Source organism: Doryrhamphus excisus, chromosome 19 (genome assembly GCF_030265055.1).
Source record: "Doryrhamphus excisus isolate RoL2022-K1 chromosome 19, RoL_Dexc_1.0, whole genome shotgun sequence".
In the NCBI taxonomy this organism is placed as follows: domain Eukaryota; kingdom Metazoa; phylum Chordata; class Actinopteri; order Syngnathiformes; family Syngnathidae; genus Doryrhamphus; species Doryrhamphus excisus.
Window position 1 is genome coordinate 11,136,478 of NC_080484.1, and position 17,875 is coordinate 11,154,352.

The following is a 17,875-nucleotide window of genomic DNA, read 5'->3' on the forward strand; positions in this document are numbered from 1 at the left end:
TTTACCTTGTCGGTCTTTCACATCACAAGTTTAGCGACAAGCCTTCATCACCATGGTTACAATTGAGCGGCTAGTTGCCCTGACAACCATATGCTTCTCACAACCATATGCATTCAGCAGAGTAATCACATAAATGCTACTTCACTTATCTGGAACCAGTTAGCCGCGATAAATGAGGGATTACTGTAAACAAACTGTTGTGCTTTGGATGAAAAGCTATGCTTCTTCCGACGACTCCTCAGATATGTAAAATTGTGCACGTGTAATGGTGATGTTCCACAATGTAACTTATTAAACATGTAAGAAAGACAGCATAACTTGAAGGTGCTTAGACTTAACTTTACATACTGTTAAATCAAACATGTTTTATGTAGGTTTGCTTCTCTCAGGCTTTTGTGGTATGTTGTTGCATTGTTTCCCAAAGCACAGGAAGCACAGTTTCCAGGGTCACACAAGCCAAGCATCTGCTGACACAGCAAAAACAAAAAGGGAGCACGTGCTCAAGATCCTTAGTGACCGCATTCTCTTGAGAGCTTGTTTGTCCAGTTGGCCCATAAAAAAAAAAAACTCATCCAAAACAACCCCCAAGAGTGAGCCGCAAATATGTTAATTACTGCACCGTATGATCCGGAAATATGACTTTTTGGTTACTTGGCTACACAAGGAGCTAAATATTGGTGTCCATGTTGGGGCCGCTCTGCCCAACTAACCTGATTTGTGCATCCAATCATTTGGTGTAATCCAATATAGGAGCAGAGGGAAACAATGCATCAGGCTCACACTCCCCCCTTTCTCTGTCCTTACCACAAGTCAAATAGAATTAAAACTGCAAGCAGTGATGAGCGGGCTCGAGCACCCCGGCGCAGCTTGGGGGTACACACGCAAGTCAGGGGTACAAGCGCAAGCGGATGGGCACACGGACGGTCGGAAAAAAAACGGTGCAATCGGATAAGTGCAAGGGAGATACGACACATAATTTTCAACCAGGAGGGGGCGACACCGGTGCCAAGGCGGGTACGTGGTCACGTTCTGTTTGACGGCCCAACCCACCATAAAAAAATTTTGAGACGATCCGACCATGCATAAGGAAGTTACGGCAGATATACATTTCCACCAGTTGGTGGCGCTATAGAGTCTATGTACACAGAGTCACAGACTGGAGGGCGACCCAACTCACCGAAAAAAATTTCAATTCGACCATTTAGAAGAAAGTTACAGCAGATAGACTCTATAGCGCCACCAACTGGTGGCAATGTATATCTGCTGTAACTTTCTTCTGTATGGTTAAATTGTCCTGATATTTTTTTTTGGTGTGTTGGGTCAACCTCTGGTCTGTGACTGTGTGTATTCATACTCTATAGCGCCACCAACTGGTGGGAATGTATATCTACTGTAACTTTCTCACACATGGTATTTCCGCCAGTTGGTGGCGCTATACAGTCTATGTACACACAGAGTCACAGAGTGGAGGGTGACGCAACCGACCATGCAAGTACGTCCATTTTCACACTCAGTGCTAGAGCCCTAACTAGGTTGCTAAAGACACTTCATTATGACACTGGATCAACACTGCCATCTGGTGGTCTGACCTCATATTGTGACTATCTGGCAAAAATGTCGAAAATAAGCTTTATTAAAATCGTACAATACATGATATACAGCAAATATCCCAATCATCATACCACAACCTCACAAAAGGTAAAATAGCTTTAAAAACATGTTTTACACATGAATCAATGTCGTCACCTGTGGAAAAACATCAAACCTCCCAGTAGATGTCGTCTTGTTTAAGGCTGTTGCGCAATTTCTGCGACTCCCGGAGAATTTGCAGACTTTTCTGAGCGCCAATACATTGCTTATCCTGCTGCTTATTCAGAACCGGAGAAATTGTCGAAGGCCTGATCCCTTTTGGCTTTGCAGGCGTCCTGTTTGCGCTCGGCTGCGGGGTCAGCGTGTGGACCTGTAGGGAGCATTGAAGATGGGTATGTGGAATGTTGCAGTCAGGCCTGTCATGATTCATTTTGCTGGGTGAAAAATCATCCTATGATTTTTTTTTTAACCAAATAGGGGCAGCATGCCGGCAATATAGTTTAGTCAGGTTTTAATAATAAAATCCTATATTGTGAGAAAGAGGTTTTACATACCGCCTGCTGGTGCTTCCGCAGTTTGCTGATCTGCGCTCCCTTTTTGTCCATTCTACCCACCAAAGCTTCCAGTTCTCTCTGCAGGTCCCGCCTCTGCTCGCACTGCTGGCTGCTATCAATTTGATGCACAAGCTCCTGATGTTCACTGCCACACAAACACAAGCAAAAAATAAGCATCAACAAAATTCGACAGACATGTTACAACGGAATTCTGCCTACTCACAAGCCCATCTGTCCCAGCTCGTCCTGCAGGGCTAAGAGCAGGTCCGACAGTGAGCCCAGCGACTGATCTTGGTGTTCCATTTCTCTGTCGCACCTGGGGACAGAGGCGGGAGTCGTGGCAACGTCCATTTGGAGGCTCCTCCTTGCTCCGCTGCCTGATCGGTGCAGGGCGCTGACTCTCTGGCACAGCTGAGGCTGGTGGTGCTTCATCATGTGTAGAATACTTTGCACGTTGGCATGGACAGAGTGGCTTGGGCTTGTCGACTGTACAAACGAATCCAAATATTAACACTGACTTCTTTAATGATAAACATTAAGAGTTGGCGTCTTACCGTCCCTGCTACAAAAGGGATTCTTTTATGCCTTGGTGATGCCATCTCATTGTGTCTGGGGGTATTCTGAGATTTTTAAAAAAAGCTTAATTTCAACAAAGTAAGAATAATAATAACACGAAGGTCATTTTAGGCTTCAAAACATTACCAATGTGACTTTCTTTGTGGTCGTCTTTGGCTTTGTCTGCTGAGAAGCAAGTGAAGACAACCGGAGGCTGAGGTCCAGCTCTCGCTGCAACTGAGGATGCACAGTTTAAAATTATTTTTTATGCAAAATATGTTTTATATACTGGTTAGTCTTCCAATGATAAGTAAATGACTTATACTGGTTTAAATTATAAACAAGCCGGGTTATGAGATACATAAGATGAATCAAATGCTGTCATCGTGAAGCGAAGGAACATTTGTGTACTCAGTGGACCGCTCTCAGTATAAAACACTAAACCGCCTCCTCCCGAACTAAACAGGTTGAAGTGGCGATAAACACTTGTGGAGTTAGTTTAGTGTGGTTACGTGCACATGGGTCTGTTTATGTTGACATGGTGCTGTGATATTGTCAACGTGGTCATTATTGCTAGGCAACGTGACACGACAACATTTGAGCAAGAAAAAGCACCCTATTTATGGTGTACTGACCTGACCCGCTTTCTCCTGGACAAGTTTGCGCTCGTGTTCCTCCTGTAGGAGCCTCTGCTCCAGAACGGCAAGCTTCATCTGCCGAGAAGACCAGAGAAAACATAAACTAATGCATAAGAACTAAAAGATGAAATAAGATGACTTACCTCTGATATGTTCTGGGTTCTGCTCAATTTGAGACACTCAGATTCCAGTTTCTCGAGCTTTTCCCGCTGAATTTGGTCATCCAAGCTGCTTGTCCACTCTTCCTGCTGTTGTGGGAAAGCCGCATCACTAGACATTCATTCATTAGGAATGTTTGATTATTCCTTACACATGTTCAATGTACAATATTTTAGATTGGTTATACTGTATTTTATGGTGCTAAACTGTGGATACTGGATCTGAGATTGTGTTTGTTCTGTAGTTTATACCCCATTCACTATTGGAGTGCTCTTCTCCTTCCTCGCAGTTTCCACCATCCTCTTTATGTGGTCCAGCTGCTTCTCCAGCATCTTACAGCGAGACTCTGCAGACTGCAGCTTGGAGTCCAACTCTGTAATCAACATCATAATCTTACCATCAATGATACCGACACCAATTAGCCATTTTTTGGACTACTTATTTATTTACCTCTCCTGTTTGTGCCGTCCTGACTAGTTGATGATTGGTTGTCACATAACATCGTCGTGACAGGCTGCTGCTTCTCAGCATCCTGCCATATCTGTGGTTGGCTCTTCTCTGCTTGCGCCCGTTCCTTCTCAAGCCGTCTTATTTTCTCCTGAAGGGTCCTCAGTGCATTCTCCACAGCTATAGTTAGAGAGAGAATGGGAAAATAATATGTGGTAATAAATTTTACAGTGCCAAAAAACAGCTTGAATAGCACCATACCTTTTCTGTCAATATTCCTTTTGGTTTGTGGATGTGCAGGACTGTCCATCTGCAGCCCTGCACCTTTGGAGGAGGGCTGTGCGTCTGCAGGAACTGGTAGTATCTTGTCTGGAGGCTGGTGATAACTCCCGATGAAACTGTTTTTGGAGGGCGAGTCTAAAAGCTGAAGAAAATAAGGTCACATTGCGATTGCAACCACACATGACGTTCATTTAGTGTTTAATAAATGTTTATACTGCATGTATATACGTATGTACATGTGTTTGCAACTTATGGCGCAATGCTACTGGATAAAAGTAAAACATATCCATCTTAACACGATTTCCAGAGCCCTCTTCCTGTTCAAAACCTCCAAATATCCTAAATTCCTAGTTTTCCTGAATGTAGCATTACTGGCCAGGACAATAACAAAGAAGCTACGAAGACAAGGCCGCAGTTACTTGTCGTAAAGGAACGACAATTAACTGCCGCTTTATTAAAACATGTGAACAATTTTTCGTCTTGGATGCTAGTTAAACTAGATACAATTAGGATAACTTAAAGCTAATTAATGCAAAGCGTCGTAACGTCAGAGCTAATAAACAGCTAGCGGCATTGCTAGCCAAACGGCTACTTTCGAAACGTTACCTGATCGTGGCAAAACTCCATTCTGTAATATTACGAGTTATTCGCGAAAAGACGTTTTCATTCCATTCTCTTGAGGGACAGGATTGGTCGCAATCGATGTTTTTATTGCAATTTTTTGCATCAACAGAGGTCCAAGTGAAATGTCCGGACAGTTTAAATTTCCCTCTCTTTTGGAGGCTTTTGATTGTAGTTCCTCCTGCACACTGGTTCCGCCCTCGCCAGTACTTTGTGTACCTGGTGGATTACTGTACACTTTTGAAGGATGTCACGTCACTGTCTCGTAAATATTCCTCCATAGAAACGCAGTCTTCACTCATGTCTCTTGGCAGAATTTATTTTATTATTAATATGCAAGTCAAAGGCGAGGGTGTACCCCGCTTCTCGCCCGAAGTCAGCGGGGATTAGGGCCCTAGCACACCCCTGCGACCCGAATGATGATAAGCAGATGGCTGGAAGTCAAACCTACCTAGCAAATAGGGTTAACTAAAATGACAAGCATACATTTTACGTATGTTCCAAAATAATGTAAAATCTTTCAAAACTGTTTGCTGTGTATAAAAGGCTATGGTCAGCACTATTCAGATATATGAGTTAAGACATATAAGTTACATTATATGTAATTGTAAAATGGTTATTTGTTCAGCACATCATCATATCTAAGCCATGTTGTCATCATGTGTATCCTTTCAGCGTGACGTTTTGGCAGCTCACATAAATAGCAATGACGTTATTTAAACAAAACAACCCCCAGGGAGAGAGGGGGGGTCGATACCTCGCCTTTTTCTTGTGTGTTTTTTCGCTCATTTGTAATAAACAAAACGAAGGTGGGCGTGGTGCATGATGGGAGTAGTAGTTTCTAAAACGCCAACCGCAAGCCAAACAAACGTTAGGCCTTTTTAAAAGAACTTGACTACCCATAAAGCATTCCTCTGAACGCATGGTAACAGCCATTCTAACCAATCACATACCAGAGCCACTACTTCCCCGCCCTTGAATACAAAACTGCTTATCCCATTGGCTGATGACTGCTATCAATCATTTGTTTACCATGTAGTTGCTGCCTTCTCCTGATATTACTGTGAGCGGAGGTAGACTGGCTACTGTTGTCTGTGAAAGGTGTCCCGTTGCAAAGACCAGTTCCGAAGAATGTGAATAAAGTAAGTATCCTTCTTAGGTTTTCTTATTCTGTCACACTTTGAAAGCGTAAAACGTCCTGTCAGCGCTACTGTTTTACTTGAATTGTGGCAAGGAGGGGATTGAATGGAGCTGAGTGACAGGCGTCCTATTTGTGCACTTTTAAAATCACATTTTAGCCTTCACATTCGTGATTTACAAGAGCGACAGCTGGTAGGAACATTTGTAATGACGTGGTGCATTCTTGTCATTAAACATATGCTTACTTAATGTTAAAATAGCCTTCAGCAAGTATCAAGATGGTGCAGAAAAACTGGTAAACAATGTCCAGCATGATGTAGGTTTAAATCCCTCGCAAGAAGCATCTGCCAGGTTTTAGAGGTCATTACGGATGATGTTATCTGACATGCATGTGGCAATTTTTTTCAACATTATTAAGAAAATTTGAAACATGCAGTCAAGAGATTCCTTTGGATGAATTCCAATGCTATTAATGCAGACCACGGTTTTCCAATGTGAGGCTCTGGACCCAAAACTGGTCAGTGGGCTCAGTTTTAATCAAACTAACCAATGCACCATTGGTTCTTGTCTGTGCCATTGACTTGCTATGCTGCCACAAGGTGAGTGCCATTTTTACGGTTGACATTATCAAGCTTGAGCGGGAGTGGGAACACATCGAGACGTGCCGTCTGTCCGACATACAACGCCAGATACCTACTGAAGAATAGCACGCCATAATGAGAGAGACGGCGTCTCACCACTCACTTTTAAACATTTAGGGATATTTGAGTTGAAAAAGGTTACCCAGCATGCCTTGCGGGTTGTCGATATGGGTATAGTTTTGTATGTGTGCTTGTGTGAAATCATTTTTGATGGTGCAGTTGTATTATGTGTTATATTTAAAAAATATTTCTAATACTATGTTCAATGTAACTCATCATAATTTCTCCTGTGCTAATATTTGCCTAGCTTTGTTGTACATCAACAACACAACATCAGTCCCATATCAAAAGATGGAAGCGCAAGACCAGGAGTCTCTGACCAGGTGGGATGGGCTGGGCAGCCGCGACATCAGCTCGAGGACGGCCGCCATGGAGTACATCCGCCAGGACGTCATGAGGAAAGTCGAAGCTATCGGGCCGATACCACCTTCGTCGCCCTCTCCAGCACCGTCCGAGTGCCTCTGCAGCGACCTGAACATCATACTGGCCCATCTGCTCATGCTCACCAAACGGTGCCCTTTTGAAGATGTGAAGGAGAGATGCGTTCGACTTTTACAGGCCGTCCAGGTAGGAGAGTTTGGTTATTAATTATAAAATCCCCTTTTTGACAAAGCACCTTTATTGTAGTGCTTATGGTATTGATCTTCTGCCATCTGCCGCTTCCTCATAAGCATTGAGACAAGTGGATTACCATCAATGATGCCATGCCTCTACTCCCTTTTGCCACTTTTTCTCGGGCAAAACCAGGTACTTTGGGTTCAGCAGAGGTTCCAAGCCTGCTAAACCGATACCGTGGGTCCTTCAGATTTGTCATTGTCGCACGGTTTTATGCGTCTGTCGCTTTAATGCTAACGAGCTGTGTTTGTAGCGCTACCATATGTATATGTATGTACCAGGTCAGGCAAAATAATGTGAGGCATTTGTAGGTTAAATAAAAGGCAAATAAATTAAAGAAACAAAGTGTTTTTATTTTCGAAAAGTACATATAATGCCATTCTGTTTTATTATGTTTTAAAAATTAAATCAGTTCTGGCGGTGCGAGGTCAGCCGGTTGATTTTGGTTTCAATGCAGATTCAGTAGCTCTGAAGTTGGTAACCCATAACAAGATGGTGTTTGGAGCTGGTACGGGATCATGTCTACCAAGATTGAAGTGCAAACGGAACGCTCGTTGTGTTGCAGTTGCAGATTCGTTTGTTTTGATAAACGTTTCCACAATGAAAGCGTGATGCTCACCAGTTCGATTCATGGCAGCAACTGAAAAAGAAATGAAAAACAATGGCATTATAAAGAAATAAGGCAAAATGATTGCATTATATGTACTTTTCAAAAATAAAAACACTATTTTGTTTTTTTTTTATTTAACCTACAAATGTGTCAGATCATTTTGCCTGACCCTGTATAAAACGCAACATTAAGAAGTTTGACACAAATGTTAGCAACACTAGCAGAGCGCTAATATCACACTCAAATTTTAAGCCGCAAATGTCATGCTAGGTTAGCCTAGTCGCTCAAGAAAAACAAAATGATCAAATGCACTGCTTCCACGTCTATAGGTGCCTGATGGACAGTTCAGCTGCATTTTAAGATGTGTAGCGAAGCCTGGGGAAGAGCGTTCAAAGTCGAAACCAAGGCTCTTCTCTCAAAAGTTGAGCAAACAAGCAATCAAAAACACATATTACTTTACTTTTGCATAAGACGGGACCTTTAAGTCTTGCAATTGTATTATATAACATGGAGCGCCGACAGCACAATTTGTGAGTCACAGAGAAAATGTTCCATAACACATGAACATATTCCATAACCCTCGCCATCATCGGACATTTACAAGGTGATTTAGTGTATGTTTAACTCTGCTGGAAGCCGAGTGCAGTCGGTTTAGTTATTTAGTCATAACCTTGTCTAAAATGACTGTCACTCCTGAATGCGATGCAGTGTTTCTTTAATAGGACGGACAGATCATATTAACAATTTTAACCTGCTCAACCTGAGGTTTTCTTTCAGCAAACAAAGCACACGTGACACATTGTTATTGCGAAACTGTAAACGGTTTGATGCTGGCATTAATTCCTGTTTTGAGGAAGTGTTTTCGGAAGGTTGAGGATAGGGGCAGAGAGATGAAAGAGAGGGAGAAAGCTGCTTTGCTGGGTTTTAGCCGTCCGGCATAGTACACGCCGTCTGGTATTTTTGAATTATGCTAAGCTGCATTTGCACAGGGCTTGCCAGAGACTGCTTTTATGAGCTATGTTGCATCTGATGGCGATGGCGGCCTTACAGTTGAACCCTTCCCCCTACTCCTCCCAGATTCCCTGTCTTAATTCCCACACACACAAACATTTCTCACAATTGTCAGAAATTGAAGTGGGCTTTTAGACAAGATGAAGGGAAGGAGGTCAGGGTTTTTTTTTTCTTTTCTTCTTCTTCTGGGGGCTCACAAGACAATACAGGGTCTGCGAGAACAAAACGAGACAACATTTTAACATTACTTACAAAGAAAAACTAAAATTTACAAATAGAATTTCCCCGCCTCCACCCAGAGACTGCATGACCGACAGAAGGGCTCACTCCATTCATGCCATTGTTCTATGGAGGCTGGAAAAATTAATCGAGGCTTATACTACATAGCTTTTTTGCAGTAGGTCCTTAAGCCTAATGCACAGTATGCCACTGTACAGGCTGTTAGAGAAGCCATGTTTGTTCCGTTGTGTATTGCTGAGTCCTGTGGGTTAAGGGTTAGAAGGTCTGAAAATAGGGTTCTGTGTGCACAGAGAGGGGTCAGGTTCCCATAGGCTGCTGCTGGTGGTGGTGTGGGGGGGTTGTCTCGTGGGGTGAACAAGGGTCAGAAAACGGCATATGCGTGCATTTCTGCAAGTTCTGTCAACACGGGGTCAGAGTGTCATAGATTGAATGCAAATAGACACCAGGATTACCGGTTTGCATGGCAAAACGCATCCCAAAAAACACACACACATACAAAAATGAACAGACACAATAGCTGGGATTTGTGTGGCAGGCGGTCACCATATTCCCGGGCTGGATGAAAGAAGTCCAGTCTCGGGCTACTTGACAGGGACAGAGAGTGGGTCCTTTGTGTTATGTAATTGCACCATTGTGTTAGTCCTTTACCCGAACTTGAATCAGCTCTCAAATAGCTTATTCATTTTGCACATGAAGAAACTCCAAACATCGTACTTTATTAGAAACTCCTAAAAATCATGTTATCTTTTCCCTTTAATTACAACAACATCACTTTAGGCCAGAGTTGAGTCATAGGATGCTCGTCATTAGTTAACACCTACTTATTGGTTTAATCGCAGCCATTTAGCATGACCCGGCAACCGCTGCAATAAACACTTATGTGTCATTAATTAAGTGGAATGGCTGTGTGAGAGGCTACAGTGTTTCCCTTATGGCTGCCATTGTTCTTTTTTTTTTGGAGAAGACTGACAAGTACTTATCAATTATGGCAGTTTTTTGTTGAGATGTATTTACCTAACTCACGGTATGTTTTTATAACGGCACACCACTTTTTTATGCGCAGTACTTGAATTTTCTTGTATTTAAATTGATTTGCAACATGTTGCGTAATTAATTCCAGTTTTGCATAATAAATGTTCTCAAAACCATGAAAGTAGACCTATTATATGTGTGTTTTAAGCAAAATGAGGTATTCACACACCTCAGCTTTGGCTCTGGAAAACAGTAATTGACATTTTTGCCTCTTTTCTCGAAGCAGTGATTGATTTGGGCTGTCTAGTTGTATATTTTTGTGTACCTTTTGTGTTCATTTCATATCCGACAGCATTATTGGATGATATTTTGGATATGGAAATGTCATAAAATTCAGAAATGAATACGGAATGAAGCTCCTTCAAGTGAATACCCATAAAATGTGTTTTTCTACCGCTTGCAGTGCTTGTGTTTTTGTATGAATCCCTCCTAAATCCTGCTGCGAACAGGCTGTGTGATTTCCTGAGCTTTGTGTGACATGCTTGCGTCAAGGCTGCATAAACAAACACAAGGCTCAGGCTTGTGGACAGATGCAGTTATTACTTTGTTCTGTCCATCGTGACCGTGCAGCAGTTCCGAGAATCGATATGCTTTTATTCACTCTATCATAGTGTCAGGAATGTGGCGTTTTTGTGCTTGGATGTGTTGCTGTTGTCACCGTGCTTTTGTGTGCATGTTTATTGCCATCCTCATAGAGTGGTGCTGCTTTACTGAGTAAACAGCGAGAGAGAGAGGAGTGGGGGGCAACCCATGGAGAGCCAGAGCCTTGTGGTCTGCACAGATCTGCTTGGATTAGACCAGATCTCAGCCAGGGAACGTTGGAAACGGGTCATACAAATTGTACGACTAGAGGAGGGGGTAGAGAAAGCTCCAGAAGCAGCAGGGGCTGACCTTTGGCACAGTGACTGTACAATCCAATGCAATGTGGATATAGAGGATGTGATAGAGACACAAAGCTGTGGATTTACAGCTGATGTGTGTGTGTGTGTGTGTGTGTTGGCAGCTGTGAGATGTTGTGGTCTACACGACCCTCCATGTTGCCGTCAGTGTAGCGCAGCTGCTTTACTTCGTCTTGTCGCTATCGTACAAGACTGCTTGTAATGTTTGCAGCTTTTTAAAGCGTTCCTTTCCAACACACACACTTTACTCATTTGTATACACCAGTCATTATTTGCACTATGACCCATTTATAATTGCACTAAAATTAATATATCTGCAATATGTCTGCTCCTGCATATGCTCCTGTGCAATACTATGTGTATATTTTGGATATCTTGTATATATCTTGTTAAATTGTCTTTTTTTTACTCTACTTTTATATATATATATATATTTTTTTAAACTTGACTATTGCACTGAAAGGAGAAGCTCTCCAATCTCGTTGTACATCTTGAATAATGACAATAAAGGCCATTCCATTCCATTCCACAATGACAATAGAAATAATCTGTTCCAGAGTCAAACCGTCACCTGTATTAACTGCCCAGGCTAAGTTTTGTAGTTTTGTTTTGTACTTTTTTTTCTTTTTTTTTTGAGACAGTAAATAGTCTGTTAATTAAATGCAAAAATCTCTAAGGTAATGCCCGTGCTTGTAGTTAAGGAAGACAAAGTCACCAATGCAACTCCAATTGCGTTATTAATGTAACACACTTATTTTGTTTACACATCTAGGAAGTATGTGGCGATTTTGAAGGCAGAGGCCTGAGTCGCACACAGCCGCACTAGCATGCTCTGCTAAACTTTCTAAAAATGCTCTACTTCCCTTCACGTTCCGTAAGAGAGCGAATTGTTTCAGGTCGTCGTTTTGACATGTTTAGTTCGGGAGGTGGTGTACTAATGTTTGTCACGAGACTCCGTCACAATTGAGCGATCCACCTGGAAAATACTTCTAAATACTAAGTGACTCACTGTTGGGAGGCTGGGCTCTTCCGTAATAGCTAAGCACAGCTGACTGGTCTATTATTATTATTATTATTATTGACTGCTATGTTGCACTGAGCAGCCAGGACAGAGGCGCATGTAGCACAAAGTTCAATTTCTGGTTCTATGATTGTCACCACGTTTCCCTTTTTTTTCCCATCTGGCATCCAAGCCAAAGAAAAAGTAAAGTAACCTTAGGTGAATGGTCTCCATGCTAACAAAGCTGAAATTTGACAGGATTTGCTGACATAATGTTGTGCAAGACGTGATTTGAAAGGCCCAGTTTAACTGAAGGCATGCATGGTTTTTTTTTTTGTAGGAATAATAAGTTCATTTCAAAGCATGTGTAATACCCTAGAGTAGGAGTCGACACCCCAGACAGACCCCCTCCCAACCCCACAAAGCCTGCGCAACATGCTTTGGGCTGGAGACTAGATCCAAGGGGGCAGAAGGGGGAATGTGAGAAGTGTGTAACTAGGTCACTGTCAATCCAGTCAGCTTCAGTAAATGACTTTATGTGCTTTTAATGGTGATTGCAATATAAACCACTACACATTTTTGCAGTGTTTCTTCAGACGACTAGCTTTTGGGCTGCATTATCCTGGCACAGAGGGAGGGAGGGGCTCACGTCGGGTTTGGGGATTTTGCAGAGTGTAAGCAGTCGTCATGGTACCAGTGGCATGAGGTGCACTGGCGAGGAGGGGGTTGGTTGGTTGGTTGGCTGGCACTGGTACTTGAACGTGGAGGAGGATGTGATTTATTTCTGGACGTGTTATTCAGGAATTAATGGCGAGGACAAGCATGAGGAAATAGAACGTTGGCAAGGGAAATGGAAGGATTGTCTGCTTTGTAATTATGACACATTGCAATGTAATTTAATGATAATACATGCTGTCAAAACAGCCACCAAGCACTTTTATGCTTATTATATAAGTATTAAGGGATGTTAACCACAGTTGAGTAAAACTACAATAAATAAAAATTACTCAATCCTTGCTCTGCAGCCTCTTTCCTGTTCCCTCTTTGTTACGTGTCTCTTCAAATTCCGCGTTTTCCCTTTACGACAGTTCAATGAATACTAAATAGTTTACTGTTAGTCAAATACATTCTTGCCCAAGTTAAGCATTTTCAAGCATAAGAATGACTCGGAACTCGGAACCCCGACATCACTTCCTGTTTGCCTCTCTGTCAGGTCCCTAAGGAACACATTTATAGTAACACGCAAGCACCAGTCTTGCATATGTTTTAAATGGCTTATTTACTCCTATTTTGTCAGCTATATTGGATATTACGATTGTAAAGGTGATTATAGGGCTGCTAGTTTCGTGTCTAGAGGGCTCTAATAATGTAAAAAAAACATACTTAGAAGGTCCTAAACATGTCTTGTATACCTTAACTTAAAAATATTCCAAAAATGAATCCTACTTTGTGGAATTTTATTCATCACAGGAGCTGGAGCCAATTAACAAGATTACTGTACAACGATGTTTCAGTCAATATCATGGAAGAATATATAGAGAAGCTTAATGACACACAAATAAAGTTTATTGAGCAGTCTATAAAACACCACAAGGTGACAGCAATAGTCTGCAAACACCTTCCTATCTCCTCTTCGTTTTGTGTCTTGGTGCCATCAAATTATTTTTACTTTATTTTTGTTTTATTATACTTTTTTTTACTTTGTACTTATGCAGAATCAAGTCAAAACATTTTTACTTGATTTCCCATTGAAATTGAAATTTCCATTTCTCATTCAATATCATGGAAAATTGTATACAATGAAGCATAACAGAGCTAAACACCGCCCCCCATTTCCCTCCCCAGGTGTCATCAAAAGGCTTTTAATTTATTTTAGTTGTCCAGTCAAAAGTTTGGAGACCATTTCTCTCTTAAATATCATGAAAAAGTGTCTGCAAACTTTTCTTTCCTACCTATAAAACGCCCGGAGGTGACTGTATCACAATGTGAACACCTTCTTGTCCCCTCAAGTGCCGTCAAAGTAGTTTTACTTTAGTTTAGTTTTATTGTATTTCTTTTTACATTCATGCAGAACCTTTATGAGCATTATAATGCAAAATATCAGTACATTTGTGCAAACTGTGTTGGCGATGGTCGCAAGAATTTGTTAAAACTTTAAACACAATCAGGTTTTATAATCTTTAACGCTGTCATTGTTCTCTCTCAGAAGAATGAGAGAGGAGGCTACGCAGAATAAACAATCCTCTCTGATGTTTACACAGTGAAACCTGCCAGATGAAATTACATTCCAAAAATGATTTGTCATCGGCCTCCAATGCTTCCAGAGTGAACGCGTCTCCCAAGAATGCATTAAATCCTCCTTTCTGTTGCTTCAGCACTGCCAATGGAAACCGAGCTGGTGCAATCATAAATCAGTTGACGGTGTTATTTTTTTTTACAGTGCAACACGTTTAACATGTGGAGCTCTTCCAGACAGGCTCACCTTCGGGCATCATGATGTGGTGTCAGCTTTTATAGACTCCCTTCCTTTTTTCGATCTGTCATTGCAATGAAAACCACAGGAGTAATGAATAACATGAATGACGGCAGGATTTAGGAGATCCACTTCCAGGGCTCTGGCAAGCATTAGCGACATGCTTTATTGGGTTACTAATGGAAAGGAGCCATTATTAATGTTGTTAATCACACCCGTGCTTTGCTTGCTTTGGTGATTGATGTTACAATCAGAGGACGCACGCTCAATGTCAATTAGTCCCGCTTGTGCTCTTGCAAAGACATTTTTGTGTAATGGCGCCCATGTTTTTCAACCAATCATCCAATTTTGCATGTGCTTTACAATCCTCTAAAGGTGTGTACCATCCAGGTAGACACCCTACACTCAATGGGTGTTTTGTAGGGCTTGTTCATCCGTCAAACCGACTTATGGGGTCAAACTGTGGGCTTTAATAACAGTGTGGTTTATTTGTTGGAACAGTAGGAGTGCATTTTTGACAAAAAAAGAAAGCCTTCATGTTATTTTTGCTTTTTTCTAACTGAGTACTGTAATAATCTTGTTTGCTTTTCCTTAAAATGGAAGTTAATTTGTTTTTATATGATTTGTACCTACTTTCAGCATCCGGTGTTCTTTGTTTGATGAAGTTTTTATAAAATGATTTTTTTTCTTACAAGCATTCTGAAGACCTTTTGTCATCCATGGACATGGGTTATTATTCTTTTTTATACAATGTTTTTTGATTGGACAGCACACGTTATATATAGTATTGAAAATAGTCAGAAATATATTGTATGTTTATTATTATGTTTATTGTATGTATGAGTTTGACTCATACCATTCATTCCTATGGTGAAATTGCTTCCAGTGTTGGTTCCACTGTACGGACGGTACTCGTGTTTTGACAGCTTGTACCCAGGTACGCCCATTCAGCAGGTGACTTCTCACAGTGAGCCTCAGAGCCATCACTTCCAAATGCGCAAACCTCATTATCTGAAACGTTTAACATCATCATACAACATTCTAATAACATTTATAGGTCAGAAACATGGAAACAGCATAATGGGCCCCCTTTAACTTTTACCAACCGTGATGAGATCAACACTTCTGATGGCAAAGAAAGTGAATGAACACGTGAAATCATATGTGCCTATGAAATTGACAGTGATAACTTAGCAGCATCGTGGTCTCATTGTTGAGATTTGGTCCCTCCCCAGTAAGCCCATCTCGCCCTTTTTTGCAACACCCCTTCCAGTGTTATCTTATATGTCCATTAAATGTCTATTTAATGTGTTCTGTGTCGTAGGAACCGAACTCTTGCGTAGACCGAGGACCTTCTGCACTTCTCAACTGTAGGGGGAGCTCTGGAGCAAAAAACAAAAGTACAATTGCAGTGTCTAGTTTTGAGAGTACTGTATTTGCATGTATTCAAAGGTGGGGTTGGGATCAAGTACCTCGCTGACCATAAGTAGCTTGACCCTTTCTAGGTCACTCAAATACCTGCAAATACACAATAGTCAGAAATAATTTAAATTTGTAATATTATATGTACAGTATTGTATTTATATGGGTCTGAGTTTTATATACACATGATGCAGTGCGCAGTTAGGCCACAGGAGGGCGTGCTAAGCCAGCCGACTATTTCCTGTGTTTGCTTGATGGGGGGTGGGAATTTTCCATGCAACTGAGGTGAATGCTTGTCATGCTGCACATGATTTTCCTTTTGCCCTGGTCACCTGGCTGTCATCCAGCTTGTGTGTATTTGTGCGTCTGTGTGTGTGTCTGTGTGGTTAGTAATTGCTGTATGTGTGTGTGTGTATATGTGTGTGTTTACAAGTTCAGGGAGATTTATAACAGGGAGCATGCAGGATTTACAGGCATCTGCGGATCAGGTCACATAAGCTAGTCAGGTGGCTGCAGTCCAGGCCTGCAGCCCCTATTAGGATACAAACCACACCAGCTCAACACTCAGCTTAACAGGCCGGATGTACACAGTCAAAATATTAGGAACTCAAGCTCCTTCTTCGCAGTTTATAACCTTTTCTGAACTGTTCTAAACCGTCACCTGATAGAATGCCTCCTATTCACTTACATTGTGTGTGTGTGTGTGTGTTTGTCCATCGTAAACTTTGGCTTAGGCTAGTCTCCCCTGTTGTTCCAAGCGTGTGTGGTATTGTTTCAGTGGTATTGTCCTCTGCTCTCGGAGGCCGCATTGTCCAGAGAGCTCATGTGTATGTACGGTTGTTTATGTTACAGGCCCGTTTGTCAGAAGAGGCGACAGACTCGCGCTGCGGGGGTGAGCTGCGTTCCCACAGTCGTTCACCTCCGACCTCGACTCTGGTGCAGCCTGTTCAAGTGTGTGTGTGTGTGTGTGGTAGAGAGTGTGAATGCTTTTGTGTGACCGACTTCTGAATTCCACGTGTAAAAGTGTAATTGCTAGTGATAGTTGCCTTCCTCCAGACCGTAAGCTAATTGCAGTATAAGTATAGTGGTGACATAACTGAAGTCATCACTACCTCAGAGAAAAGGCATGTGGTAAATGGAGACACAAGCAGATTTGCAAGTAGAATTAGTTTTTTAAAAGCACTGAAATAAAGGTTATTGTTAAAAATGTGGGAACCAAACATGTATCAAACTTGAGGCTTGGGGGCCGGATTTGGCCCACAATATCATTTTAAGTGGCTCGTGGAATAATGTTTGTCAAGAATATACTTTAGTATTTTATACTTTAGTTGTCAAATCAAATTACAAATAATTATTTTGTATTATTTATTATGCATAATTACTATAATGATTCATTCATTTTCTACCGCTTTTCCTCACAAGGGTCACGGGGATGCTGGAGCCTATCCCAGCTGTCTTCGGCGAGAGGTGGGGTACATCCTGGACTGGTCGCCAGCCAATCACAGGGCACATATAGACAAACAACCATTCACACTCACATTCATACCTATGGACAATTTGGAGTCGCCAATTAACTTAGCATGTTTTTGGAATGTGGGAGGAAACCGGAGTACCCGGAGAAAACCCACGCATGCACGGAGAGAACATGCAAACTCCACACAGAGATGGCCGAGGGTGGAATTGAACCCTGGTCTCCTAGCTGTGAGGTCTTCGCGCTAACCACTTGTAATATAATGATTTATTTCTAAAATTATATGATGAATGTTCACTCAAAAGTGCACTAGGGAACAGTAAAACAGTACAATGTGAAAATGATAATGATGAAATGTGTCTGAATACCATTAATATGGTTTCAGAGTTGCAGGTGGTGAGTTTGACGCCCCCAG

General features: G+C 41.8%; 2 protein-coding genes across 2 annotated transcripts in view; one reads left to right on the forward strand and one right to left on the reverse strand.

Annotated features, from left to right (window-relative positions):
* Positions 1 to 1,622: 1,622 nt before the first annotated feature.
* Positions 1,623 to 5,187, reverse strand: cep57l1 (centrosomal protein 57, like 1). The gene is made up of 11 exons (XM_058057928.1): positions 4,832 to 5,187; positions 4,205 to 4,367; positions 3,947 to 4,123; positions 3,748 to 3,869; positions 3,481 to 3,585; positions 3,335 to 3,412; positions 2,847 to 2,936; positions 2,699 to 2,764; positions 2,368 to 2,630; positions 2,145 to 2,289; positions 1,623 to 1,960 (listed from the first exon to the last, which is right to left on the reverse strand). The coding sequence occupies exons 1-11, from the start codon at positions 4,850 to 4,852 to the stop codon at positions 1,760 to 1,762; spliced, it is 1,431 nt and encodes a 476-aa protein (XP_057913911.1). The 5' UTR covers positions 4,853 to 5,187; the 3' UTR covers positions 1,623 to 1,759.
* A 664-nt stretch (positions 5,188 to 5,851) lies between these two features.
* Positions 5,852 to 17,875, forward strand: part of sesn1 (sestrin 1) — a 46,659-nt gene continuing 34,635 nt past the window's right edge. Inside the window, exons 1-2 of the mRNA XM_058057926.1 lie at positions 5,852 to 5,988; positions 6,935 to 7,254. Coding sequence (XP_057913909.1) covers positions 6,979 to 7,254 — 276 coding nt within the window. The 5' untranslated portion in view covers positions 5,852 to 5,988; positions 6,935 to 6,978. The remainder of the gene's footprint in view (positions 5,989 to 6,934; positions 7,255 to 17,875) is intronic.

Bases quoted from the DNA above. Each gene is read 5' to 3' on its own strand.
- cep57l1 (XM_058057928.1), bottom strand. From the start codon at position 4,852: ATGGAGTTTTGCCACGATCAG. The intron at 3,870-3,946 runs GTAAATAAATAA...TGTTGATTACAG, and splicing joins GGACGGCACAAACAGGAGAG to AGTTGGACTCCAAGCTGCAG. The intron at 2,290-2,367 runs GTGAGTAGGCAG...TTTGTGTGGCAG, and splicing joins GAGCTGGGACAGATGGGCTT to TGAACATCAGGAGCTTGTGC.